A 27,337-nucleotide genomic window follows, 5' to 3' on the forward strand; every position below is an offset into this window, starting at 1 on the left:
TGCTCCCATCTCCTTTTCAACTTGCTTCACTTTCCTTGTCTTTGTTTAAACTGCAGGGCAGCGGGCAGTATCAGTGAGAGTATCATGACTGTCACTGTTCTCGGAAGAAGTCCTTGATAGCTTCCAAGGACACAGTTTGTTTCTTGGCCAGCTGACAGATTGTCAATTACTGGGACCGAGTGAAACTTCCTTAGGCATGCGGATATCTTCTCCAGCATCAGATCTGTACCAGATATGGACTGCATTTCTGGCTTCCTAATGTCACCTTTAGCCTTCTGAAAGAAAATCATTGGTTGTCTCTATAGTTACGTTTCATTCTCCAGAATATTAAATCCATTCTGCTGACCCTGCTAAGATGAAGTGTCCCTATTTATGAACGCTACCTATAGCGACTTCTATCCGGGAAGTTTCAAAAAATTGTGTTTTGACAATGTTCAATAGTAGAGGTTGGGGGCGACAAGTTGAGTGTCTCCTTATATACAAGAACTACCACTTGACCTAAAAAAATACATAATTGCACTAGTTCTGAAGATTCTATAGGTCAAAGTTTGTTTCTGCAGTATTATTAAATTTCTTAAGTGGTCTCAAATTAAATATGTCAGTCATGGTATAAAAATAAACTTGACAGGAAAAAGACAAACTGCTGAGGGAATTCAGCCATTTGATTGAGGTGTGTTGGGGAAGGCATGCATCTAAAAACTGCAGAAGGATAGCTCTCAAGGACTGGACTTGGGCACCCTTACTTTAGACATTACTTTTTTGTGTTTAGTTGTACTCTGCATGGAATACACGCCTGACATTTGTAACAAATTAAACATTGAATCAAATCTGCAGGTAATTTTCAGCTAGGCACTCCTGTAGGGATATTAAACTTTTCATTGTTAGACCATCATCTTAATTTGTTGGATTGGAGACAGCCTCACAGTATTGCACACTAAAGATAAATCGTATCCCCCAAGTTAGCCATCAGCTTGAGACACCACCCAATAAACCCCTGCATGAGGGTGTTTGCTACAGATGTATCCAGAAGAGCTGCCATTTTCTAACCTTGGGGTATGCCTATCTGTTTTGCTATCCATCATGCATTCCAATTATACCTGTATGCATGTGCGCACCAGTTAGAAAACACAAAACTAATCTTTTGAAGAAAGGTAATCTATTCTTAAACTTAAGCTTTTACTATGAATGTTACTTTTTTTCTCTGAGCTCTCTGATTACTTCACCTTCTGCTGGAATGTGAGTGTGTCCTCTGTTCAAACAGCTGGACCTGCAGCTTGGAGGGAAACATGCCAGCTCTGTCCCTGTTTGTCCATTCACATGTCGTTTGCTGTCACAGCTGTTGGGCTTGGTCAGGAATGTCCCCCTGAACAATTACTTGATTAGCTTTCTGAGCACACAAAAGCACAGCCAAGGCTTGCTATAATACAGCTTTGTCCCTTCCCACCCCCTAAAACACACAAACACACATATAAATTATGTGTGTTTGTGTGGAGTTATGTGTGGCAGCTGAAGGAGCAACAGCTTGTCCTGCTCTCTCCCGTTTTTACTGATAACTTTGCCTGAGCTATTTTTAAAGTGACAGTTTTTATAGTTATATTCACATTTTCAACATCATAACTGGATTACTACAAACCTAAGGACTGGGGGATTTTCTTACTTTTATTTTTACCTTACTTTTCTTCATCTCCAAGTTGAATCAGGACAAAATGCCTCCGGCCGACCCCAAGGACATTAGCAGTATTATACAACGACTTCAGTCTATAGAAATGAAGATCAAACAGCTGGAAGTGAACTTTGAAATCAACGCTAACTGTGGAAATCAGACAACTCTTCCTCAAATCAATGGAGAGGTTGTACGCCTCGCATCAAGCAGCTCACCCTGGAACGCTCTGGGTGCCAAGCCGAAGCAAAAGTCTCACACCGCAGATTCGATGAGGCGACTGACAGGGAGAACCCCTCACCTTGACGAATCAGCGTGGCCGGCTCTGAGCCGAAACCCACCTTCAACCTCAACACCTGCTCCACCAAAGAAAAACAAACAAGCAGCTGCAACCAAAACGGTTCCACCGACCCCGCTCCCAAGGACAGAGCGACCAGCCCGGGCCTCAAAACATTCTGACTCTGTGGGAATCCCACTGAAAAACAGATTTTCTGTACTCCAGCCTGAGCCTCTGAGTGAAACCTCGCTTTCAAACACCAACAATGAGGCAAGACCATCACATCCACCCCCTAAAGACAAAGCGGCTACCAGGAAAACGAAAGGTATGCCAAAAGTGCTTATTGTTGGAGATGAGGCAGTAAATGGAATCAGTCACGTTTGCAATCCCAAGAAAACGAGAGTGATTTCTTTTCCTGGTGACACTGTATCTGATTTAACTCGTAAAGTTCTTTCGCTAACCGCTGATCAGCCAGATATTGAGTCCTTAGTTGTGCATGTTGGAGCCAACGATGTGGCAAAGCAGAAATCTGAGATTCTGAAAAAGGACTTTAATATTCTACTGAACACTATGGGAAAGTTAAAAATGAAGTTATTTCTCAGTGGTCCAATTCCATCACCTCAATGGGGAGACGAAAAACACTCCAGGCTGGACATGATAAACAAATGGCTGATTAAAAGCTGCTCTGCCAGCTCAGTGACCTTCATCGATAATCTCTGGATCTATTGGCAGCGCTTTCACCTTTTTGAAAGAAGCGGACGCAATCTTAATAAACATGGGATAAAGCTGCTCACTGCAAATCTTTTTCACTTTATCAACAAGGACAGCAACGTGATCATCACTTCAGAAGAACAGGCTCAAGGATTTCTGACTAGGAAGAAACCTTATCAGGAACAAACAGTTTCAAAAGCAGCTGATACATCGACTGGAGGCGGAGCGACTGGTTCCCTTCCTCCTTCTCCCCTCCCTCTCTGCTCACCCACTTATTCACAGGATTCACAAGATACACATGGAGAAATGTCTTCTGGACCGGAGTTTCTTAAATTTACAGATGGAATGAATCAACAGGTTGTACTTGGGACGTCACTCCTTAGTGCTCACGTAGCAGACCTCACTTCATTTAAGCCACCTGACTCTAACGTCCCAGAGGATCCATCACTCTGCGTTTCTGAGGTCTGAGGCCGGGGTCCAGACTTTCTCCAGAATGTGTCTGGCCCCTCGGCACTGCAGAACAGGACATTACCTGTCCGGATCACTACAAGAAAATTTACAAGAAACAGAAACATAAAATATAGGGGACCTAATTCAAACATCAGACTGTTCGCCTGCCTAAAAGAACCCCAGACTGAAGATTTCTTGGCCTCCAAGTCACTTAAACTAGCTCTTTTAAATACCAGATCTCTCTGTGCTAAAGCTCTATTAATTAATGATTTCATCACTGAGCATAATATTGATGTTATGTTTCTGACAGAAACATGGTTGAATGATAATAATGAATCGATCGTACTAATTGAATCTGCGCCTCCTAACTACAATTTCTTCAGTGAGAATAGAAAACACAAAAAAGGAGGAGGCGTGGCTTCAATATTTAAGAATACCATAAATTGTAGTAAAATCTCTTTGGGTCACTTCACCTCTTTTGAGTATCTTGGAATTGAGGTTAAAGGCCGCAAACGAACTTTGACTGTAACTCTATACAAAACTCCAACTTTTGTGGAAAATTTCTTTACTGACTTGAATGAACTTCTATCTCTCATATGTATTGATTATGATTGTTTAATAATTGTTGGTGATTTCAACATTCATGTTGACAACCCCCAAGACAGAGGGGCAAAAAAGCTTGCTAATATTTTAGAGACTTTTGGTCTAACACAACATGTCAAACAAGCAACACACACTCAAGGACACACACTGGACCTGGTTATCAGTAAGGGTGTGAATATTTCCAATGTCTCTGTAACTGATGTCGCCCTGTCGGATCACTTCGCTGTTATTTTTGAAAGCTCTTTATCTTTTAACCCACTTGGACAAACAGCAACCATCACAAAACGTTCTCTCACTGAAAACACAGCAGAAACTTTTAATCAAATCTACTCTTCTTCCTCACCCTTAAGTTGTAATGATGTAGATAAGTTGGTAAATGATTTTCAGTCTAAAGTTTCAGATATTATTGATTCCATTGCCCCAGTTAAAATGAAGGTTGTGTCTGGTAAAAAGAAATCTCCATGGAGAAATGCACAAACAGTTAGATCTGCAAGACAACTCTGCCGTAGGGCAGAACGAAAATGGCGTAACACTCAACTCCACGTTCATTGTGACATATATAAAGAAAGACTACGTAACTATCATTTAACGCTAAAACATGCAAGAGAGGCTTTCTTTGCAGATGTCATAAACAAAAACATTAACAATGCTCGAGCTTTATTTGCAACAGTTGACAGAATCACAAACCCTCCTGACGTTACCGCCTGAATTCCAATGTATTGCCGCCTGCAACCAGTTTTCCAGCTTCTTTTCAGAGAAAATTCAAAAAATCAGAGCATTAATCTGTACATCCACTATAAAGTCAGTACCAATGCTGTGCCCAAACAAAACAAATACAGGAAAAATGACCCAATTTCAACTACTTAATTTTAAAACCTTAGAGGAAATTATAAGTCAACTAAGCTCCAGTTCCTGCTGTCTGGATGTTTTACCCACACATTTCTTTAAGAAAGTCCTGCCTGTTATTGTTAATGATCTGATCCAAATAGTAAACTCATTGCTCTCGTCAGGCGTTTTCCCCCAGGCTCTGAAAACAGCAGTAATCAAACCACTTATAAAAAAGAACAATCTGGACAAATCACTAATGCAGAATTACAGGCCGATCTCCAACCTCCCATTCATCAGCAAAGTTATTGAAAAAGCTGTGTGTAAACAATTAACTAGCTTCCTAACTATAACCAACCTCTTTGACTCCTTCCAGTCTGGTTTTCGTGCTTACCACAGCACAGAGACCGCCCTCGTAAAAGTGTTCAATGACATCCATATAAATACGGACTGTGGCAGAACCACAGTGCTGGTTCTGTTGGACCTCAGTGCAGCTTTTGACACTGTTGACCATGACATATTACTGAATCGACTGGAGAGTTGGGTCGGACTCTCCGGTCCAGTGCTTAACTGGTTTAAATCCTACATAAAGAACAGGGATTTCTTTGTTTCAATTGAAAACTTTTCATCAAAGAGGTCAAAGGTCACATGTGGGGTACCCCAAGGTTCAATCCTAGGACCCCTTTTATTCAATATTTATATGCTCCCACTAGCTCAGGTTATAACAGGAAATAATATTAGCTACCATAACTATGCAGATGACACACAGCTCTACATTACGATGTCACCAGGTGACTCAGAACCCATCCAATCACTGAACAGATGCTTAGAACAGATAAATGTGTGGATGTGCCAAAACTTTCTCCAGTTGAACAGAAACAAAACTGAAGTTATTATTTTTGGACCTAAAGAGGAACGATCTAGAGTCAATGCACAGCTTCAGTTATTACAACTGAAAACCAGCGATCAGGCCCGAAACCTGGGAGTAGTGATGGACTCTGACCTGAACCTCCAGAGCCACATAAAGACAGTTACAAAGTCGGCCTTCTATCACCTGAAGAACATTTCCAGGATTAAAGGACTAATGTCCCAGCCAGATCTAGAGAAACTCATCCATGCATTCATCTTCAGTCGTATTGATTATTGCAACAGCGTCTTCACAGGTCTGTCCAACAAATCAATCAAACAGCTGCAGCTGATCCAGAATGCTGCTGCTCGCGTTCTCACTAAAACCAGGAAGATAGAGCACATAACACCAGTTTTAAAGTCCCTCCACTGGCTCCCTGTAGCTCAAAGAATAGACTTTAAAATACTGTTGTTAGTTTATAAATCACTGAACGGCTCAGCACCACAATACATTAAAGATCTGCTGTTGTTGTATGAACCTTCCAGACCTCTCAGGTCTTCCGGTTCTGGTCTGCTCTGCATCCCCAGAACCAGAACCAAACGAGGAGAAGCAGCTTTCAGCATCTATGCACCACAAATTTGGAACAAACTTCCAGAAAACTGTAAAACAGCTGAAACACTGACTTCTTTTAAATCTCAACTAAAAACCCACCTGTTTAGAATTGTATTTGAAATGTAATCAATTACAAATTTAATAATGGAACTTGACTTAATGTCATGTTTTGATTATTGATTCTATATTGCATTGTGTTTCTGTGTTTGTAATGATGTAAAGCACTTTGAAATGTCTTGCTGCTGAAATGTGCTATACAAATAAAATTTGATTGATTGATTTGATAAATGTGGAAACATGTCTGCAAGGGCAAAAGCATGCAGCCTCTTAACAGAGCTACTTGATTTGGTTTACTATATAGCATGTGCTCAGAGGTTCTTGCATGCACACACACGCACACCCGCACCCCCGCATGCTGTTGAAGTCATATTGGACCGCCAATTCACTGCAGCCCACTAATGGCTTCTTTGCTTCGATGCAGAAGCTCTGCTCAGCTGCTCTGACAAAACGGTCAGAGTTCATTCTCATATCCCAGCAATGCACAATTTTACTTATACAGTTGCTGGAAAAGAGTTTGTCTTTGTCAAGTCTGGGGAAAAAAAACAACTACAGATCGTTTTCCAGTCAGTGGATGCGCCTCATGCTTCATCACTCCCAAGTTTGCTGTCATAACGGCACTCTTCGGTGTGGATTCTGTTGTTGAGGTAAGAACACTGTTAGCTGTTTTCACAGTCTGTGTTGGTGTTGCCAAAGTAAGCACAGAGTTGTAAGAAATATGTTTGTCATTGAGGCAAAGAGTGAGTGAAAGCAAGACTCTTGGTCAGCTGCCATGGAGGCAGTAAAGTCTGTTTTATTTTGAGATTTTAAAATATCATTGATTTATGATACTTTCACTGTAAGAAGTAAGAGTGTTCATTCTCTAAGGATTACACAAACACTGAGTTCACCTCTAGTTGCACTGATGTTGCTAAATGCTAATACAGTGCATATTAAAAATGCTTTACAATGCAAACTTTTTAAACATTTTTGTTTTTAAAATGGTGAAACTTGAAAGTGGTCTCCCATGCAACGGCATGATGTCACCTTTGGTGTCACAAGTAATTAGCACTGATGGCAGGAAAGACAGAAATGGTCTTTTTGAAGGTTTCACATATCTTACATTATAATTAGTAAAGTCAGACCTGGTTCAAATCTGATGGTCATTTTTACTAAAACCAGAGTTTATAAAATGACTGCAAATTTCTAACCAGTCTGTTTATTGTACTTGCATAATGTCTTGTGTATTATGAAGTTTTCTTGGCATTGACTAGGTTAATCTGCCTATGAGGAGGTGTAGTGCAGACATTGGGTGTGATTAGTTAGGACATGATTGCTCATTTGGTGACGAGCTCCCATCGTGTCTTTGATCAGCCTCTAATTAGCTTGCAGAAAGAGGGGGGGGAGGGGTCTCCTCCCCCAGCACCTGTCGCTGGGACTCCCTGTGTGAATTCATTTTTTCTGCACTCTGAAAATGTCCTTCCTCATGGCAGCTTTTACTTATTAGTCATAATTATTAATTTTAATGAGCATGTCTGTTAACTTTAACATTACAGCATAAATATTCAAAACCTAACGGCTTTAACACATTTTAGCGTTTTGCAACTTTATACTTCAGTGTAGTTTATAGAGATTTTATGTTACAGGAATCTCAAGTGGAAGCAACAGAATACGTTTTCAATTTTCTTGATAAAAATCAGAAAAGTGGCATAATGCCCTTTTTTATTTTTTAGAATCCCCCTAAAGTCTAGTGTAACCCTTTGCTGTTTACAGAATAATCTACTTGCATGTTATACAACCTCAGAGTAAATACAGCTGATTTGGAAAGGTCTTCTGAGATTTTACATAACATTTGTGAACCAGCAACATCACAGAGACCGAGGAACGCAGCAGACAAGCCAGGGATAACATTGTGGAGACATTGAAAGCAGGGTTTGACTATAAAACAATATTCCAGGCTTTTAACAAGCAGAGGGCCACAGCGATTGTGGGAGAACGTGTTGAGGGAGCTACTGTCAGTCACTCACTCGAGAACTTTTTTCTTTTTACAGAGGAGCTGCAAAAAGAATGATGTTGACATAAAGCCAAAAGTATTACTGTTTAACGTTTGTTGCAAGCCATGTGCTGTACATATTAAGCACATGGAGAAGGTTGGTCTGGTTAGATGAGAGCAAAATTGCACATTATTCTCAAAGCAACATCCACAAGTTCATTTGGGAATCTGTGAAAAGAAATTTGATGTTTACATGAAGCTCTCCATCCAAGCCAGCTGAGCTTGAGCTATTTCTGATGTGTAAAGCTTCTGGGAACAATCCCTAAAGTATACCTACAGAGTTGACTCAGGTAGCTGAATACAAATGCATGCCACAAATAAAAATATGAAGTATTTTTCTTGCAATTTATTCAAGTACATGTTGGTTTATCACCTAATCCAATAACAAATGCATTAAAGAGTTACAGTGGTGTGAAGAAGATGAGAGGGCATCAATACTTTTGCAAGGCACTGTGAATGTGGTTGCAAGTGATATTGGATGACAGAAAGTCGGTGCAGCGTGAAAAATTAAAACAATAACAAACAAAAATTGTTTCTTTGAGGAAATTTGCACACAGATGGTATCTACTCAAACTTCGACCTCCAAGGATTGGGAACCCTCTGAGCAGTTAAAGATGGTCAGACTTTATTCAAATACTGACAACTGTAAAATGTATATTATACATGTATTGTTACCATGCCAACCCTAAAAAGTTTAGACTTTATAACACTTACCTGTTTCATCAGAATCAGTGTAGCAGATGGTGAAGAAAAACAAAACATGGCCTCAGAGAACAAGTGACTACCCCAATGGTGAAATTTTTTGTTTACTCGTGAGCAGTTAGGTCTAAGCATGCAAGTATGCTGCTATTTAATTGGTACAAAGGGGAATATTGCTTGCCTTGACTTTTTTGAGTTTAAAGACCTTGACACAGAGCGCTGTAAATTAGTAAATCTTCTCCAAATATAAACCCTTCTAGCAACTCTTCATAGAGAAGTTGGCAACAAATAAACCACTGAGATGTGGGATTGTGTTTGTCAAACTCAACTTGTTGATTCTCCATTGGCCACATTTTTCTGTCTTATGAACAGCTTTCATCTGATGTTTCTCTCTGCTCCTGTAGGAGTTGATGACCAAGCTGATAACTGAGACTCCAGACCATCCAATCCCATTTCTTATTGATCACCTGCAGACCAAGCAAGACAGCCCAGGCAAACTGCACAGAGCTTTCTCTGGGTCAGCAGCTCTGTGGGCACAGAGTTCCCCAGGTTGGTAAAAACACACATGCAAACACACACACTCACACATGGCCTATTCTGTGTTTACCTTGAAAGTACGAACTTGCATGTGGGAAAGGTAACTGACTGAATTGTGATGTAGCTGCATGCTGGAAAACCAGTGGGATTGGCTTGCTTCTCTGCTCAGTCACAGTACTAACCGGTGTTAGCAACACACAAAAAAGTGCAACTTGTCAGAATTTAACAATTGTAGAAACATGTCTCCTAATAAACATGTCTCCAAATACAGTACTCAAAATACCTGAGTTAGATTTTAATATTGGGCTAATGAGAAACTAACTTTAAAAACCTCCTGATGATGACATTTTGGCTAAAGGCAGATGTTCTGGTTGATTTTGTTCTTTTTAAACTTAAAATTCAGAAATGCTTCAGTCTGTATTGAAACTGAATGAAAAGTATTTCTTTGGAAATGTTTTCTTTGAAATCATGTTAAATTTAGGACACATCTCAGCAAAAGTGGTTTAAACATTTATCATTTTCATCTTAATGAGCACTCTTGCGACCACCACCATGTTGTGTTCAGGTTCATACGCAGATTTAGTTTTTCATATTACTTTATTTAGAAATATCAAAGTGAAGGGACCTGAATGCAGTTTCGCACACTCTTTTGATCTTGTTTTCTGAACACTATCCATCACTTTCCTCTCACTTTCATGAAAATACACTGAAGTATGTAGATGTAGCATGAGGAAATTTGAAAGGGCTCAAGGGATATGTATTCTATCATGGTACTCTATTCCAGATCAGCATACATTTACATCCAAAATATCCAGGAAGCTTTCCACTGTATATATGTATAGATGCATATCTTGAGAGTCTTCTCAAGACTTGTTGTCCCTTTCTGTACTCACAGAAAACAAAAACACTCGAAGAGAATACAGCAACTTTGAGAAGCCATGGCAGATTACTCCAAAGAAACCAAAAAAGTCAAAGAGTGACCTGGCTGTTTCAAGCATCTCTCCACCTTCACCAGAATCCAAATCTTGTAAGTTTAATTAACTCCAGTCATCTTTAAGAGTTTACCTTTGTGATTGTTTTGCAGGTACCATTGATCCTTCTGACTTGCTCGCTGTGCTTTAGATCATAAAGTTGCACAATTTTAAAACATGTATCACTTGTTTCCCAATTACATGCTCCGTAGACTTTCATCTTCATTTTAATTTTAGATAATTATGTCTAATTAAAGTTAGTCACAGTGTCCTCCTTCCAGCCTTCTGGAGCCCTGCGGATGAGTTCATTATAAAGTGCCTCCTCGTTCATTTTCCCCCTCCCTGCTGATACACACTGAAGTGAATTATTCACAAGCTCCTAACATATTCACAGAATAAGATGTAGAAACTTGGGTACTTTCTCTTTTTTTTTTGTCTTCATAGCAAGTTTGGGAATAAATGACCATAACTGTGAAGTTTGACTGAAGCATGAGGCTGGAGGCAGTAAGGGCGGGTCAAACGGGAGAGGCAGCAGAGCCACAGACTGCCTCAATAATTTAACACCGAGCTCCGTCACTGCCAGACCAAGTCTATTTTAGGCTGTGGTCGGAGGAAACGAATGTGGAGATGAGTGGAGCATGTGCAGTCAGCAAATTGAAAAACAAGGAAGCAAATAAAGATTCTTTTGTAGGTGTTGTGCATCACAAGCATGCTCAGTATGAGCAATATTAAAGCTACAAGTTGGGTGATATTAAATATGCATGCATAGAAGCCTGAGCTTCTGAAAATGTTTATATAAAAAGTAGGGCTGAATAGGATCGGGATATGATGTCGGTGTTTTCCAGTGTTTAAAAACAAAATAAGAGTATTGGAAATGGTTGTGTTGTCAGACTTTATTGTCAGGTCCATTTTTATTTATTTTTTTTACAGAAAGTCGGTGCAGTGTGAAAAATTAAAACAATAGCGGCAAACAAAAATGGTTTTTTTGCACACAGATGGAATTCCTGATTCCTTCTTTACACTTGCCTGTCCTACCACTCACACAGGAGCAAGAATGAAGTCAAAACTTCTCACAGGCCTAAAAATGTCAATCCTTTTCTTTAACCTGCTGTACAATAAACTAAGCATGCAATATTTTAACTTAGAAAAAGTAGTTGTGGGCTGTATAAAATATTGTAGATCAAAAATGTAAAATGGGTTTTGGATATATGTTTTATTAAAAGAAAGAAATGCAGTTTGCAAATTTCTTTTAGCAGTTTATTCTCAGGATTGACAGCAGGTCTTGCTTGTAAATTCTGCTTTTAGTCAAAATTGACTGAAACTGAACTGTTGCTCCAAGTACACTGAGTAAAAGTCACTTGACAAATGCAGTATTATTAACTGTGAAATTAAAGAGAAAGTGAAAAATGTGAGTATTGAAGGACTGATTCTTTGTTTTGTACATAACATTTTATTGTAATATGATTTTAATTTGTCGGTAAAGCAACCTTTTTCCAGATGATAAAAAATACTCCCCATCTTCATCAGCCTCTTGTGCTTCGAGGCCAAATTTGAATTATTTACGAATTGTGGTTCAAGGCCACTCAAAATCAGTCCAGGAGTTGCAAATGGCTCCCAGACCACATTTTGGACATCCCTGCTTCATGGGTTATTACTTTCCACTTTATTTCCTGTCTTTATGTCCTGGTGTCACTACTTCCTATCTTGCATGTTTCCTTCCTGCCTTGTGTCCTTTCTTTTCCTCCTTGTATTCTTCCTCCCTTCCTTGATTCTGTCCTCCCTTCATTGCTTTCCTCCATTGTGCACTTACTCCCTTCCTGTCTTGAATCCTATCTTTCCTTCATTTTTTTCTTCCTATCCTAGATGTATCTACCTTTAATTAATCATGATCTCTTTAAATTCCAAAGTGAAGAACTGAGAGCCTAAAAATTGAGTGTGAAAAAATCTATAAATTTAGCATGAGAACTGTAGGAACCCCAGGGAGAGAACGGCTCAGTAGGGCGATAAAGAGTAGCAAAACTACACTGCAGCAACACCAAATGCCTCATGTGGGTTTATGCCTCACATGCTCACTTCTCTGATGTAAGCTATTAAGAGTCAGCGCAACCCTTTGTTTCTGCAGTATGACACAGAGGCGAGCACAGAACAGAACAGCCCATTTTTTCTCAAAGCTAATAAAATATTTTTTCCCCCTCCAGCCTGGATTTGCCAGAAGCATTTGCTCTGTGCTTACAGTTATTTTAACACCAAGCAGCTTAGTCAGGGTAAACAAGAGCAGAGGACAACAGACTGTCGCAGCTCTGCTATCAGATATACACTATGGACTAGATTTGTGACTGCAGGCTGTTGCTTACTTTGTGCAGGTTTTTATTTACACATTCATTATACTCATTCTAATGTGCTTTAGGTTTTGTGGCAACAGAATAAATTTCTGGTGTCTTCATAAGCCATTTGCTTTTTAATGTTTTTTTCAAACAGAACTGTGTGTGAGCACAATAATGTTGGATCTGGAGGATCTGTGAATGGCAGTTGCTCTTTCCCTTTCATTATTATTGTTTGTGTTAAACGGTTTATAAATTACCCATCATTTAAAAGCAGCTGGTGCAGGATCTCATTGCAGTATGTGGGTCATTTCCTGAGTTGTTATGTGAATCAAAGACAGTAACAGCATCTGTCACCTGGCCTCAAACCAGAATGATCAGTCCGTCTGGAACTAAAGCGATGACTTTTCTGCCAGTGCTCCATTTCACATCATCTTGCTGTCACAGTAAGAGAACTAGTTTTATACAGTTTTTTGTAAGGTGGAAAATTAACACTACATATCACCCTGAAGACGTCATGCCCAGTTTGAAGAAAGGTGGTGGCAGCATCATGTTGTTTGGATGTGTTTTTTTTTTTTTGAGCAGGAAATATTCTAACAATTGATGTGAAGCTGAACAGAGCTACATAAGCAATTTCATTTCAGAGGAACTTAAGATTTCTGACCCTGCATATTACGCTCAACCAACCATGACCACCTTGAAACATGGAGGTGGCAGCATCATGCTGTGGGGATGCTTTAGTTCAACAGGAACTGAGAGGTGGGGCAGAATTGATGAGAAGGGTTTAGTAAAAGTAGTTCCACGGTATATTGACAGAGGGGCTAAATACAAATGCAATGAAATGACAATAAAATACGTTGAAGTTGGTGGTCATACTATGGCAAACTGTGTAAGGTTTAAGGCTGAATACTCTAGTAAGGCATTTAGTCTGAGGGCTTTTATCTTAGAGGGCAAAACAACAGTTTTCTTTCCTACAGGAAGCCATCCTGTCTGTTTTTCTGTTTGTGATCTCCAGTGCCGCGATCAGTGGAGTACCCGTCCTGGGACTGGAGGGAGAGCCGGGACTTTGATGAGCTCAGCCACATCTTGCAGGAGAGCAAAAAGCTTGGCAAAGCCCTGGAGAGCCTGTCACGAAGTGAGTGACTGCACATCAGCAGATTGCATGTGTGTGTGTTGTACCCAGCTGACTCTTATACTAATATACACACAGTTCTGGTTGAAAGTTTCTGAATCATTTATTTTTACATATTTATGCATGAATATGAGAGATGATATATATATCCTATGGTTTTTACATTTTGCAGTTTTAGAGTGTAATTTAAAAGTTGACTAATCTGGGTAACCATAAAATGTACTGTATAGTATAACAATAATAAAAAAATTAATGTTTTAGATATTTGCTCCTTAAGTAATAGCACTGTATCGTAAACATACAATGTAAGCTGAAACACTTACTTGGGAATTAATGGGTTAACTAAACAGGTGAACTTTCCACTGCACTTTGCATCTGCACCTTCTGTTTATTTATAAAATAATAATAAAAGCTGTTAGTAAAGCTTTTAATTTTTCATGGCTGTTCAGCAAGGTTTCAGAAGCGTTCCTTTGAGATCTTGATTCATGCTGTCATGAAAGCATCATTTAAGTCAATCATTGTGCCTAGTTTAGTAGTTCTTGCTAGTAGTTCAACATTCTTGAAATAAAAAGCATAATTTTAATTCTTTAGATTTTTTGTACTTGTTTTTTTCTTTTTTGTGAATAATAGCCTACGTTTCCTTTTCTGAGTTTTACCAAGTGGGTTTTCTGCTGTAGACCATTGGTTTCAAGATTTATTGTTGTGTTCGCTGTCAGTATTCTGCATAACTTTCTTCTAACCTTTCTATCATTTTGAACAAATATGTTCTCATCTGACATCTGATAACTATGCATTTTACTCAACTGCTGCTCTCTGGGTCTTTTTCTCCTGCTTTTTCTCCTACTTGAGAAATTTAACTCAACTTTTGGAAAAAAAAAAGTTTAATCATATCTAATTCAGTATTTATTATTTGGGAGTGATTTATAATTCAAAATCTTTTAAAATTAGATTATTATTTACGAATCATAATTGAACATGGCATTTATGTAAGTCAGGAAATTACTATAGTTGGTGCAATTGTTAAAAAAAGTCTGAAACAACTGGAATTGTGACGAACAAGATGAAGGCTAAATAGGGTATAAACTAAACTTCAAGGCATATTAATGAACTAAAGCAAAGATGGCATCATGGGGTAACATTTTTTGTTTTTCTTTTTCAAATAAACCACAATTTATTGTAAATCCATGGGAAAAAACAAAATGACTAAAACAGATGATCTTAAAAGCTCTTTGGAAGAAAAATAAGATTTTAAACTGCTTTTTTGCTTCCCTGAGGTGTTAAATTCTGCAGCCATTTTCTTTGCAGGCATTGCCATCTCTGATGAGCTTGACCAGGTAAGCAGATATTAAACAGCTAAATATTGCTAAAATGCATGTCATGATATTAAATTAAAAAGATTAAGTATCATAATAGAATACCAGAGTTGTTTTTTTTTTTTGCTTGATGAATAGTTGAGCCCAACATTATTCATAACCCTGTAGACTTGGATATAAATTAATCTTTTAATTTTACCAACAGGTTTCTTCTGACTGGAAGCCATATTAATGTTTTGGAGTGGCCCAACTACAGTACTGACTCGAGTCTAATAGAAAGTTTGCATAGGCTGCTAAAGATTAGGGTGATGGCAAGGAGGTCTTACAACCTCAAAGACTTTGAGCTCTCCATTAAAGATAAATCATCAGAATACCAGCAGAAACATACAGAAGGCTGGTCACCATTTGAAGAAAGATTCTTGATTGCTAAAATGCCATTTCCATTATTTACTAATAGAAATAATTTGGTCATGTCACTTATTAGTATAAGTAAAACGGATGCATAATAGGTTTTCAAGACCAGTACTCCTTTTCCATGGTCTTTGATTGTCTTCTATGAGATGCCCGTCTAATTTCTCATCATAGACGAACTTCTTGTTTGAATGAAAATCATTTGGAAATCTAAATCTGCCAGTGGTATGAATCCTTTTGGGCATTACTGTATATGAGAGTAATATCCCAGTAAGCATGTCCTACATTACTGTCTGCCGCTTTGCTGTGCTTCTCACCCAGAAACATTTTCCTTGAGTCCTGCCTTTGTGCAATTCTCTCAAAACACAATAGTGCAGCAGCAGCCGCCCAGGCTGGAACGGCTCCATTTGGAAGCGATGGCTTGTGATGAAAAACACAGCATGTTCTGACTAGCACATTTTGTTAAATGGGACACTACATTTCCAGCATATTTTGAAGGGATTACATAGAAAAATGTAGTGAATAAGCAGAGGTAGTTTCCCCTTTATAGAGTTAAATGTTTCTGGCCGTCTTTGGGACAGAAATCTGGCAGCGGGATGCGTTTTTAAAACTGAATTGTTGAGTTTCTAGCAGTTCTATGCATGTCTGTTGCCGTTTCAGCATTTTTTGGGGTACAACGCAGTTCTGCGTCCCCGGGTTGTGGGCGAGTGGGTCGGCCGCGAGGACAACGACGCTGACCCGCTGGCTGCTGAGATGCTGCACCCTCCCATCCCCCGAGCTAAAACCGAAGTGTGCGGGAGCGGAGAGAACAGCCCTGTTCGAAGGTTAGTGACCTGATCTGTGTGGTGGGAAAAAGAAGCTGAAAACTTTATAAAGTTCAGTGAGCTGATGGTTATTTAAACACGAGGAGGTAGTCTTATCATTGTGCCAGCCTGAGGAATGCCCATCTGAATGGCTTTGATAATCCCATTTCAAAGGCCCACTCCAACATGCTTGCCATGATATTGCCTCAACCCAATTTCACATTAAAGCTAACCTCATTTCTCTGCCCTCAATGCCAAAGGAATTTGTGTCTGGTATTATAAGAAGTATCCTCTACTGCAAAAGATATCTGCATCCTGCATCGAACTTTCCGAAAGCTGCTTTTTTAATTTATCTTATTTATATGGGGACAATTTAAGTTCAGTATTTACTCTCTCACTATTCAGTCCTGTTTTTTCTTTCTCTCACTCTCACATGCTTCAGGTCATCAAACATGATCAAATTTCAATATCAGATGAACACAGCCTGAGTTGTGACAGAAAGCACTTTGGAGGTGATGATTTTTTTTCTCATTAGGGAAGCTGTTAAAACTAAGTCTAGCCATTTAAGGCTAGACTTTGATTAGACTTTTAAAAACATGTTTTAACCATTCCGAAATGAACTTGGTGATGTGCTTTAAATAACAATTCTGCAGCCTACCCCATTAGCAGAACTGAAGTTTTTCAGCTTCAGATCAGAAACTAATAGCTGCATGTTTTCTTTCAGGATTTTTAGGTAGCGAGCAGAATTCATGATTTTATTAGTTACTGAGAGTCGTCCACATCCTGAAGTGCAGAGCTCTTGTGAGTTTACAGATTACTTTCCTAAAAGGCCACATAAATATTTGCACCTTTTTAAAAATTTTATTAAAAAGAAAATTAAAACACCTTTCCTTTTCATGTTACTTTTTTTTAGAAACATGAAATGTGGAAACATTAACATTAAGTGATGTCAATAATACTTTAGATATTTTTGGTTCTTTGATGCGTATCTCCAGTGGTCATTGGGCGAGAGAGGCTGGGTAAACCCTGGACAGGTCGCCTGTCCATCACACAGACGTATACAATGAAAACCATGCATACACACTCACAGTTAAGTGTAATTTGGAGAAATTAGTTAACCTAACCATCTTTAATGACTTAACATTATTAAAATTTAATTGCTACAACATCTCTGTTTATGGATGCATCTATGAGAAGACAGGGAAAGAGCCAGAACTGTTTTCTATGGGAGAGAAATAACATGTTTTCTTTTTCTCTTTCTTACTTTATGTCATTATGCTTGCAAACTATTCAGTCTAAAAATATCAGCTTTCCCCTACAGGAATGAATGAATATATCCATTTTTGTGTGCACAGGCCTGCTTTTGTTTCCCTCTTTTCTATTTGAAACAAGGCCCAACATGATTCTCAAATGGTACAAAAAGTCAATTTATTAATTTATATTTGATATATATTATATATATATATACAGTGTATATCACATATAATCATTCAAGTAGGTTTGCGTGAAACAAAGGCTTGGTAATTGTCAGTTGGTTCTGATAGCAGAGTGGCTGGCGTTCAGGAGAGGCACTCAAGAATGAGTCTTAATTTGGATCCTAGTATTTTTGCATGAGTCAATTTGCACTGTGTGTGTCATAGGGCTGGTATGACTAATTAAAACAGGGAAAAATATAAAACCACACATCATGCAGAGGCCTCAGCTGACACAGACACAGGTTATCCCATTACGATGCTGTATAGGTGGATTGTATGGGGAAATCACTTGATTTAACTGGGAAATGGAAGAGTGTGTGGGCTCACTTTGAGACCTGTAGAAAACCAGCACTGTCATATTCTGAAAATGCCAGCTGAGCCTAATCACATTTCTTTAATGCCTCTAACCTTTTACACTTAGCTTTTTATTGTAGCTCATCTGTCGGTGATGTGTATGATACAACCTCATCTCCTAAGGCTAAGGACTCTCAGCATGTTTTAAGATTTTCCCTGTTGACACACACCTTATTTACCTGAGTGGGTGTTTAACAGGTTTCTGCACTTGTTGGCATGTTATGAAGGTAATGCAAGGATTTGAATTAGGTGTTCTGGAGCAAAAGCGCTCAGGGCCAATATGAAGGATTTTAGGCCCTGGGGTATAGGAATGAGAACCACTCTGATAGCAGGCAACAACGCCAACTCAACAAAAACATTGATAAAGATTTAAAATGTATTTAGATGATTTGCTTAAATGAGATTTTCTCATTTAATGTGTAACAGCAGCACACATTGTACTTGGTTGCCTTCTTTAAATATATTTATACTTCAAAGTTGCAAGAACAGATAATCTTGTTTTCAAGCTTCATGTTGAAACTAGAGATTCAAACCATTAGAGTTCAGCTTCTGTAATTTGAAAAGACTCGGACAAAGTATTTAACTGCACACAGAAATAAACTGAAATAATAAAGTGCCGATCACTTATATTGACCTATTTTCCTGTGTGCTTTTTGTCTCCAGTGGCAATTCTCTCCGTCCTCGTGTTCAAGCAGATGAAACATCTGTGGTTAATGACTTGTACAAAATCAAGCTAAACCAATTTAATTAGCACAACTACCACACAGCGAGTATGACTAAGTACAGCATCAGTCATCTTTTGACCTCTTTTTATTAGCTGTAAATAGAAGTCATTAAATGAAGATTAGGATCTAATGAATACTCTTGCAGGGCTATGATCCACAACCCTCATCCAGATGGATAAAGAAATACATTTTCCCAGTGTAATGCGGAAGGTAGCCCTATAAAGAGTTTATTGTAAAAGAAGACTGATTTTGGTTAGTCAGCGATAGCTACATTTTAAATGAAAAGTAGAAACATTATTTTAAGCAAAAATGGTGGAAAATATTTTTCAATCCTTTGACTTGTGGTGCAGTGAAAGGAGACACAGAGGAAGATGAATTCTTGGATACTGGTGCATTTCCAGAGCTGCAGCCTCTCAGGATGACAAACGTTAGCCATGGATTAAAAATGAACCAGGAATGAGAAATTAAGACTTATAGAATAAATATTACAACAATAGTATACCATTATGAATGGGCTATCTGGATCCATTGTAATGACATTAGAACTGGTTTATGTGCTCTACTTTCTTAGTTTTAGTTGGGTTCAGCAGTCTGACATTTTAGAGAGCTCTGTAAAGAGACTGTTGCAGTAATTAATTTAACTAAAGATGAATGATATTCATTGCAAATTTCTCTTCTGGCTTCTTAATGCTTATTCTAAAACACAATATTGGAGGTGCCACTGGTTTTCTGGTGCTGACCAAACAGAACAGCGTTACACATTCAGCATAAAACTTCAGCTTGTCTTCCCGTTTGAAAGTTTTGTTTCTTAGTTGTCAGTGCCTGCACCACTTGCACAATCATCTCATCTTATCTTCCCTCCACAAGCCATTTATAAGAAGGTGCAATCCACCTTTGTGACACCTGAATTTATTTTATGACTACTAAGCAAAGACTGCAGTCGTATAAATCTGAAAACAATCCAGGCAAAAGCAACATTTTGTTTATTCCCAAGTCAGCATAGGGAAATGCTGACTTGGCAGAGCCACACACCCGATAGATTACAGATGCAGAGGATTATGCTGATAGAACTTTCTAACATCACAGAAACAACCAATTCAACTTCTAAATATTTTTCTAGAAGTCATGTTATTTTGGTGTAATTCTAAGGCTATTTGCTTTTTTTTTTCTGCCCCTAGCTTGAAGATGGAAACAAAAAGCAAAGGGCTAAAAGAGCAGCAGCAACATCACAAGAAGCTCTTGGCAGCCATGTTGTCCCAGGACTCCTTTGATTCGGTCAACAGTCCCGCTTCCTCTGTCGTAGAAGAAGAGATTGAGGACGAAGATGATGCCATGGAACTTCTGGGTAATGTCACAGCAATGCACTGCTTTCAAAACTGCAACAGATTTAAACTGATATGTCGGCAAAATGTTTTCTGGTTCTTGTGGTTTCGGTTGTTTTGCTCTGTTATATCCATTTTTTTTTACTTATTTTGGATTAGTTGTGTTGTAGCTCTATTTAGCTTATCCCTGTGTTTGTCTGTTCATTTTCCTCAGCTGCATTAAGCTCCCAGTGACTGTTTTATGTCAGTGTGATAAACCCACTTGTTCCTGGTCCAACTAATCATCTCCTCTGTATTTGTAGTTTGTGTTTTGTTTAGTCATTATCAGATCACCTTGTTACCATCTATATATATATATATTTTTTTTATTTTTTGTTAAATCTTCTTTGACAAAAAAAATCCTGCCTACATACATCTTAAATTTGAGTGAATGTCCAAACAGTTTGAAATCCATTAGTTTACAGTCAAAGATTTGCCACTTGGTAAAATCATCATCCAAGGCAGTGGACACAACAGCAATTGTGTCTGGTTGGATTACTCAATATAGAGAAATTGCAAAAACTCCATCTCGCACTGTAGTCAGTTAATATGTTAAGCATTACAACTCTTGATAATTCCTCTTGACTTACTTAGAAGTGCTATCTGGAGAAAGCCACTTCTTTCTAACAAGAATATCAGCATGGCTTTTTACTGTGCATGCCTGGTATTCAAGAGGGTTATGAACCACAGCTGTCTGAAAAGAGCTAAAGTCCGCAAATACTTGAGACCCCCTATAAAAATACTCATAGCTGTCTATTTTGATACTTGATACATCAAATATGCCTTAATATGCATTTAATATTTACAGTGTAAACTGTTTCAACACTGCCACAGAAACCAATATCTAGAGTCAATCAGTTCCAAAAAAAATAAAGGCTGGACTCACTGCTTTGCAAAAGGTAGCCAACAGCATGTCAAGTAGCATTATGTCAAGGCATTTTACCTGTGCAAGCTGCACTTTAAAATGTTTAGATGTGATCTAAAACCAGTCTGCAAATACTCAGATTATTCACAAAGAATTCGGAGTCATGTTCCAAAAAAACAAATCCGCTAATAGGTGAATTTGCAAATACTAGACCTCAAATTGGTAGAGTTTCACACTAAGATATTGAAAACAAAGTCTTTTCAACAAATAAGACCACAGTAGAGATCGTGTGGTATAATGCTTCTCAGACCGACTTTTTAGCAAAGTGGTGGAAGGATGATGGTTTGGGCTTGTTGGACACCTAGTGTTCATTGAGTTGACCATAAACTGCTCAGTATACCAAATATTTTAAGGACAATTGTGAGGGCATCTGATGGGCTGAGGTTGGGCCTGAGGCAGGTCATAAAACAGAACCAAATCTAGAATAGGATGATTAGGAAGGGGGAAAAATTGCAATGGAAAAATCAAAGTCCAGCCCTACTCTTTATTAAAATGTTCTAGTGTGAATTAAGAGTTTTGCAGAAATGCATGCCTGTGTGCTAGAAAATTAGTGAACAAAGCAGCAATATGCAATGGTGTCGTTTACATGCTGACAAGTTGTATCTGGTGCCAAGTTATCCTACTAGACATGACAACTAGAGAATCACTCTTTTTGATATAGCTCATATATTCCTCCATGCCAGTCCTGCCACCAACCCCTGACTAGTGATTGATGGAAAGAGCATCTGACATTAAACCTTGCTTCTCCCTGGTTCAATGAAAAGTGCTTGTCGTTCTGTTTGTGCAGCGCATGAACCTAATGCCTGATAACAAACTGTATCTAGGGCTTGAAATACTTAATGAGCTGAAGCTCAGATTTTTTTTGTTCAATCTGAATCAGCAGGGGTGAATCTCTTAATTAAAAAAAGAGCATACATATGCACAAAAAGCAGCAGGTGGCAAAAAGATCAGTTTAAAGCGTAACTAATAGCCTGTCGTTGCTCACTGGGGAATTTCAGCGTTTATGCAGACTGTCACCAAGGTTAGCAGAGAAATGGCTGACATACAGAGCTACTTTGAGGAACGCCAACCACCAGTGCAATCTCTCTGTGTCTAACATGTGTTCCAATTATATTGCCTCAGTGCCTGTCAAACAGTCTACTATTATTGTTAAATAGTAAAACACAATCCATGTATGCCTTTGGTTTCTGTACTTCGATCATGTGTTTCCTGCTTGTTAGTAAGATCTGTTTGCCAGACGGCTGCATTCTTTTATTGATGTGACACAAAACGCATGCAGGCTGTACAGAGAGGGGTCTACAGAAAAATTTACACCGCTAGTATGCGGTTTGTTTAAGTTGAAATGCTAGATTAATTTTTTTCTATAAAAGAGAATTTAAACAATTGCAGACTTTAATAAACAGCCTTTGCAGACAAGATGGTTATCTGTTCACATTTTACAGTATCTTGAAAAATATTTCATACCCCTGAACTATTTCACTTTTTTTTTTTTCTCTGAAGAGTTTTTGCGGCACTAGTGGCTCGTATTTTTTTGTACAGTAGGCAGACAAGAAGGAGGGTGAGGAGAGGGGGGAAGACACGCGGCAAAGGTCGTCTGGTCCGGGAGTCGAACCCGCGACGTCCGCGTCGAGGACCAAGGCCTCCAAACGTGGGGCGTGCTAACCCCCTGCGCCACCACAGCACGCCAGAACTATTTCACATTTACCACATTTCGGTGTGCGGATGGTGTGTTCCAGATGATGTGTAGTGTTAATGTTTCATCACACATACATCTCAGATAATTAGTGTTAAAAAGTGGATTTTTCTTTTTGTCACTTGTTTTAGGAAACAAAACAAGTTTATTATACAGATTAATTACACATAGTGAAACATTTCAAGTCTTTTTTTGTAATTTGGGTGATTAAAATTACTTGCAGATAATAAAAAAAAAAAAAAAACCCTTTTGAATTATATTTTAATTTTTGAGGTGTACCTCTAAGATTTTAATATTTTGATCAAAAAGTAAAACATAGGTCCCATCAGTCCAGAGTATCTTCTTCTTGTGATTGTCAGTAACTGGGTAATTCTTCTTCTTACAGCTTTCAGTGAAGGAACCTTTCACAGGTCAGAGCACCAAGGTCTCATCTGTATATACATTCAAAGCCCGGGACAGCAGTACATCGCAGTGATAGATACAACCATAAAACGAGATGTTGGTGGTCTGTGATAGCCCGTGGTGATCATAACTCTTCCTCTCAGCCATATTCTCTCATGTCTTATACGCTACTATCCAGGGCTGTAATTCAGATGAAACAATGTAGCAAGGTCAATTGTGCACCTCTGTCAAGGCCTGGTCATGGAGCTCTCCAGAGATTCTGTCTTCTGTGTTTACTGCCTCCGAGTCTGCAGAATGCGTTATTGTAGGTCTTGCAAACACTTGTCGGTTTAAAAACAAAAGGGTAACCCAGCAGGCTGGGCTTACATGATAGTTATTTAACAAATGTATTTTAGTGTGTGTTACAGCTGGTAAACACTCAGCAACTTGTTCAAGAAGTTTTCAACATGTAAACTTGGAGTGTTTTCTAATTGTTAGAAGCTAAATCATTGACAGAATGTGAGCGTTTTGTATTAACCTAATAAGTGGATTGTTTTCCTTCTGCTGTCAACTTGCAGGAGTTGTTTTCTTTCACAGTACTCTCGCACTGAAACAATTTAATCAGTTCTCTAACTAGGGGCTTTTTTCCTTCTTTTAAAATCTCACACAGTCCTGGGTGAAAAAATAAATATAAACTTGTTTTAATGGTTTCAGATGTACTCATCTTTAGCTGTTCTGGCTGAAGATACAGTCATGTTTAGGCATGCAGCCACTTTCTTATTGCTGTTTCATTATTCATGACAATTAATACCAATTCTTCTTCCGTGAATAGCACATTCTCTTGTCTTTCCCATTTTGAAGAGAAGCCAAAAGGAAAGGAACCCATTCAAGCACAAATTCACACACTGACTTAATAAAAATCTGCCAGTGAATATGGAAGGAAGTGTGTGCCACAGCTTTTGCTGAAGCTTTGCTCAATTCTCTCTCTTTTTTGTTAGACACTCCATCCTCAAACAATAATAAATAAGTTCACCAACATTCACATTTTAATAGTTCTAGCTTCATTTTGTAAAAGAATTAAAGTTAAAGGTTTGGTATTTGCTTTATAACTTCTTTAATTTTTTTTTTTTTTTCTAAATGATTTAAGTAAATAATTCTTATTCCATTTTTTCCCCCAAGGTGCTTTGACTCCCACCAACACATACATGTTGGGCATATTTTGCTGCTGGAGTGAAAATTGGTATAAATAATTGCAAATAAATCTTTAATCCCAGTGATTGATGGCTGAATGGAGGTTCTCTGATGAGCAAATCTTTCGTTCAGAACCAAAATTGGTTGGAGGCTTTTAATTTTTGCTTAGACTGACACCTAGTGGCGGAAATATTCCATCACAGTTTCTGATAGTTGAGTTGATTTTACCATTGCATCGGCTGATTCAATTAGACTTTATCCAGCGAAGTTAATCTGCTCTTTTTGTTATGTTTTTGTAGATAAAACACAGCCATGAACTCAAATATTCTTCGGAGTGCTTCTGTGTTCTACTGTTAATTAGCACAGCGTCTAACTGAAATGGCATTGATCTAAATACTGCTGCACACGGAGAGATCAGAGGAACAAGAACAGTCATAATGGCAAGAAATTAAATATTTCTAGATTGTGGCTGCGATCAGTCAGGGTTTTCTGAGAAGGAAAGTCGGAGCCACAATGAGCAGTAAATGCACTTCCAGATGGCCACTAGGTGGCAGAAAAGTCCCACTTGTTGAGCCAAGAGAGAGACGGAGACACGCCCAGAGATTATAAATTGTGTAATAAAAAAAAAGGTTTCAAAAGAAATAAGTATAATAATCACAATTTCCTTGTATTAAGTGTTTTCCATACTGGGTGTGTGTGTTTTTTTTTTCCCTTAATCTCTAGATTTAGATTTATGGGATAATAAGATTCTCTTGGAATGGTTGTACAGCTAAGCTTGCCAAAGTTTTCTCACTTTATTACAGCTCTAAAAGTAAAGGCATGATTTGCTTTGTTCAGATTTTTCCAAGGAGAAAAATAATTGGAGCTCTTATTGATACTTAAGTTTCCCTCAGGTACCACTTCTTCCTTTTCGTTAAGTCTGCATTTAGCATTAACCGCAGTCAAAGCTATACTGGAAATTAATATGGCTCACATGTTCTTGTAGAAACATTGGATAATGACAAGATTCTAGCTTTTTCAGGGTGGCCATAAGACCCCAGTTATAAACTTATCTTCTGGAAGTTGGGATTGTGGGAAGAAACACCCAGATTTTGGCCTTGGAGTGAGGTTTTTAATGGAAAAGTCAATGTCAATGAGTTTGCCGGCTCCCTGCTGGAAAGTTGCTGTAGGACCCACTCCACCTCGTCAAGATCCTCAAAATCTACATTAGCAAATATTAGTTTTAATACATTCTCAGAGGCATTCAAAAGGCATTATCCACCAACACAAAACCTACAGAGAATGTTGAGCTTTTATCCGTGTCTAGCCTCTCTGTTTTAAGAAAAATCATATGGTGAAGGATTTTAAGAAGACCTGAGCTCATGTACACGCTCTCATTGTTCCAGAGAGGAGCAGAGCTCAAACAACCTTATGCGACAGCCGTCAGACCTCCCTGCGTGAGCCGGCCCGACCTCTGTCAGTGTGTTAACTCACTCTGGCATAAATCCTGAAACGCGAGTAGACGCTGTAAGAGCAGCAGCGAAGATTTGATGGAGACAAGATGAGGGCGAGATAAAGCTGCCGTCTGATCTTTGATACACACAGCAAGTGACACGGTGACTGACGGATGAGTTACGTTACCTGTGTATAGCCCTTTTGTTAAGTGTGTTATATCGCTCCCCGATCGAGTGCTGCCTGCAGTACAGTGCAATTTAATAGCAGAGTCCTTGCGTTGAAAAGGGAAAGTGAGCTTCTTTTCTTTCCTCTTTGCGATCTTTACTTTACCCTGCTGAATATTTAACTGAAAGGTGATCCATGTTACATCATTGGTCACGTTGCTTCAGAGTGTGATTTTATAATTGGTCATAAAGCTTCTGAAAACCTGATGAGTTCCTTTAAAGTACACTACCTTGGTAAAGTACTTGCAGCTAGAGAGTAAAACTGCAATATAGGACATCCTATGACTCAATAACTGCTTCTTGCCATTTTTCCACAGAGAGCGGGTTTAGTTTTCCTGTTGACGAATTCTTCCACCTGAGCTGTGGATTTGTGCAGCTCCTCAACCTTCTGCTTCTTTGCTCTGGTTATGCTCTCCTCACCCAGTTTTAGTTTAGATCAGAAGACCACTACTTATTGCCCCGTAGCTATGAGTCATAATGCGGAGTTGTTGCAGTTTGACTTTGCCAAACTGAGGCAAAGTCGGAGGCAGAGATGCACTCAAGAGATTTAAAGAAACAAATACAATAATTTACAGATGGCTATGGAAGGAAAACTGGCAGGAAACCACCGGCAGAAAAACCGAGAACACAACAGGCAATGGCAGGGCGACTGGAACAAAACGGGCAAATCCAGCAGTGTGAAGCTTAAATACTGGAAAGCTTGATTTATTGACAGGTGGCTGATTGGTAAACAGGGTTCAGCGATGAGGACACTAGACAGGAAGGCTGAGAGAAAGAGGCTAATTAACATGATAGGACCTCAGGGAGAAATAACCAAGGGAAAAACTCTGATCTAATGGAAAAGCAAGAACTACTAAACTAGGCATAATGATTGACTTAATAAGAAAGAATTAAGTCATAAACAACGAAATCATTAGTGGAAACGCAGAAACGAACTCTACCAACTTCAGATCATGACAGCATGTCACTCTTTGTGACATACTGTCACAAAGCATGTGACAGCATGCTGATACCAATGATTCTTAAAAAAAATAACATTGCCATTCCTGCATCATAAACATGTATTTTCTTTAAAACCCAAAGAGTATCAGAATTGAAATTATAGTTCTGTTTTTTAGATGTTTAAATTTGTTAAAGTAAGTACTTTTAAAACAGCATAACTTTTTGTGTGGGGTCACTGAGTTTGTGTGGCTCTAGACAAAATGTGCTTAGTATAATGGCTGTAAAAGATGCAGAAGTCTGCTTTAGATAAATGACCGTGACTTAGTAGGTTAAGTTCTGCCATTCTTCTTCTATTTTCTGAATATGATGGA

General features: G+C 38.6%; 1 protein-coding gene across 1 annotated transcript in view; it reads left to right on the top strand.

Moving 5' to 3' along the window:
• Positions 1-27,337, top strand: part of c21h8orf34 (chromosome 21 C8orf34 homolog) — an 86,641-nt gene that overhangs the window by 13,710 nt on the left and 45,594 nt on the right. Inside the window, exons 2-7 of the mRNA XM_028005678.1 lie at positions 9,178-9,322; positions 10,206-10,337; positions 13,618-13,737; positions 15,040-15,068; positions 16,119-16,282; positions 19,994-20,160. Coding sequence (XP_027861479.1) covers positions 9,178-9,322; positions 10,206-10,337; positions 13,618-13,737; positions 15,040-15,068; positions 16,119-16,282; positions 19,994-20,160 — 757 coding nt within the window. The remainder of the gene's footprint in view (positions 1-9,177; positions 9,323-10,205; positions 10,338-13,617; positions 13,738-15,039; positions 15,069-16,118; positions 16,283-19,993; positions 20,161-27,337) is intronic.

This window comes from Xiphophorus couchianus, chromosome 21 (assembly GCF_001444195.1).
Source record: "Xiphophorus couchianus chromosome 21, X_couchianus-1.0, whole genome shotgun sequence".
NCBI classification, from domain to species: domain Eukaryota; kingdom Metazoa; phylum Chordata; class Actinopteri; order Cyprinodontiformes; family Poeciliidae; genus Xiphophorus; species Xiphophorus couchianus.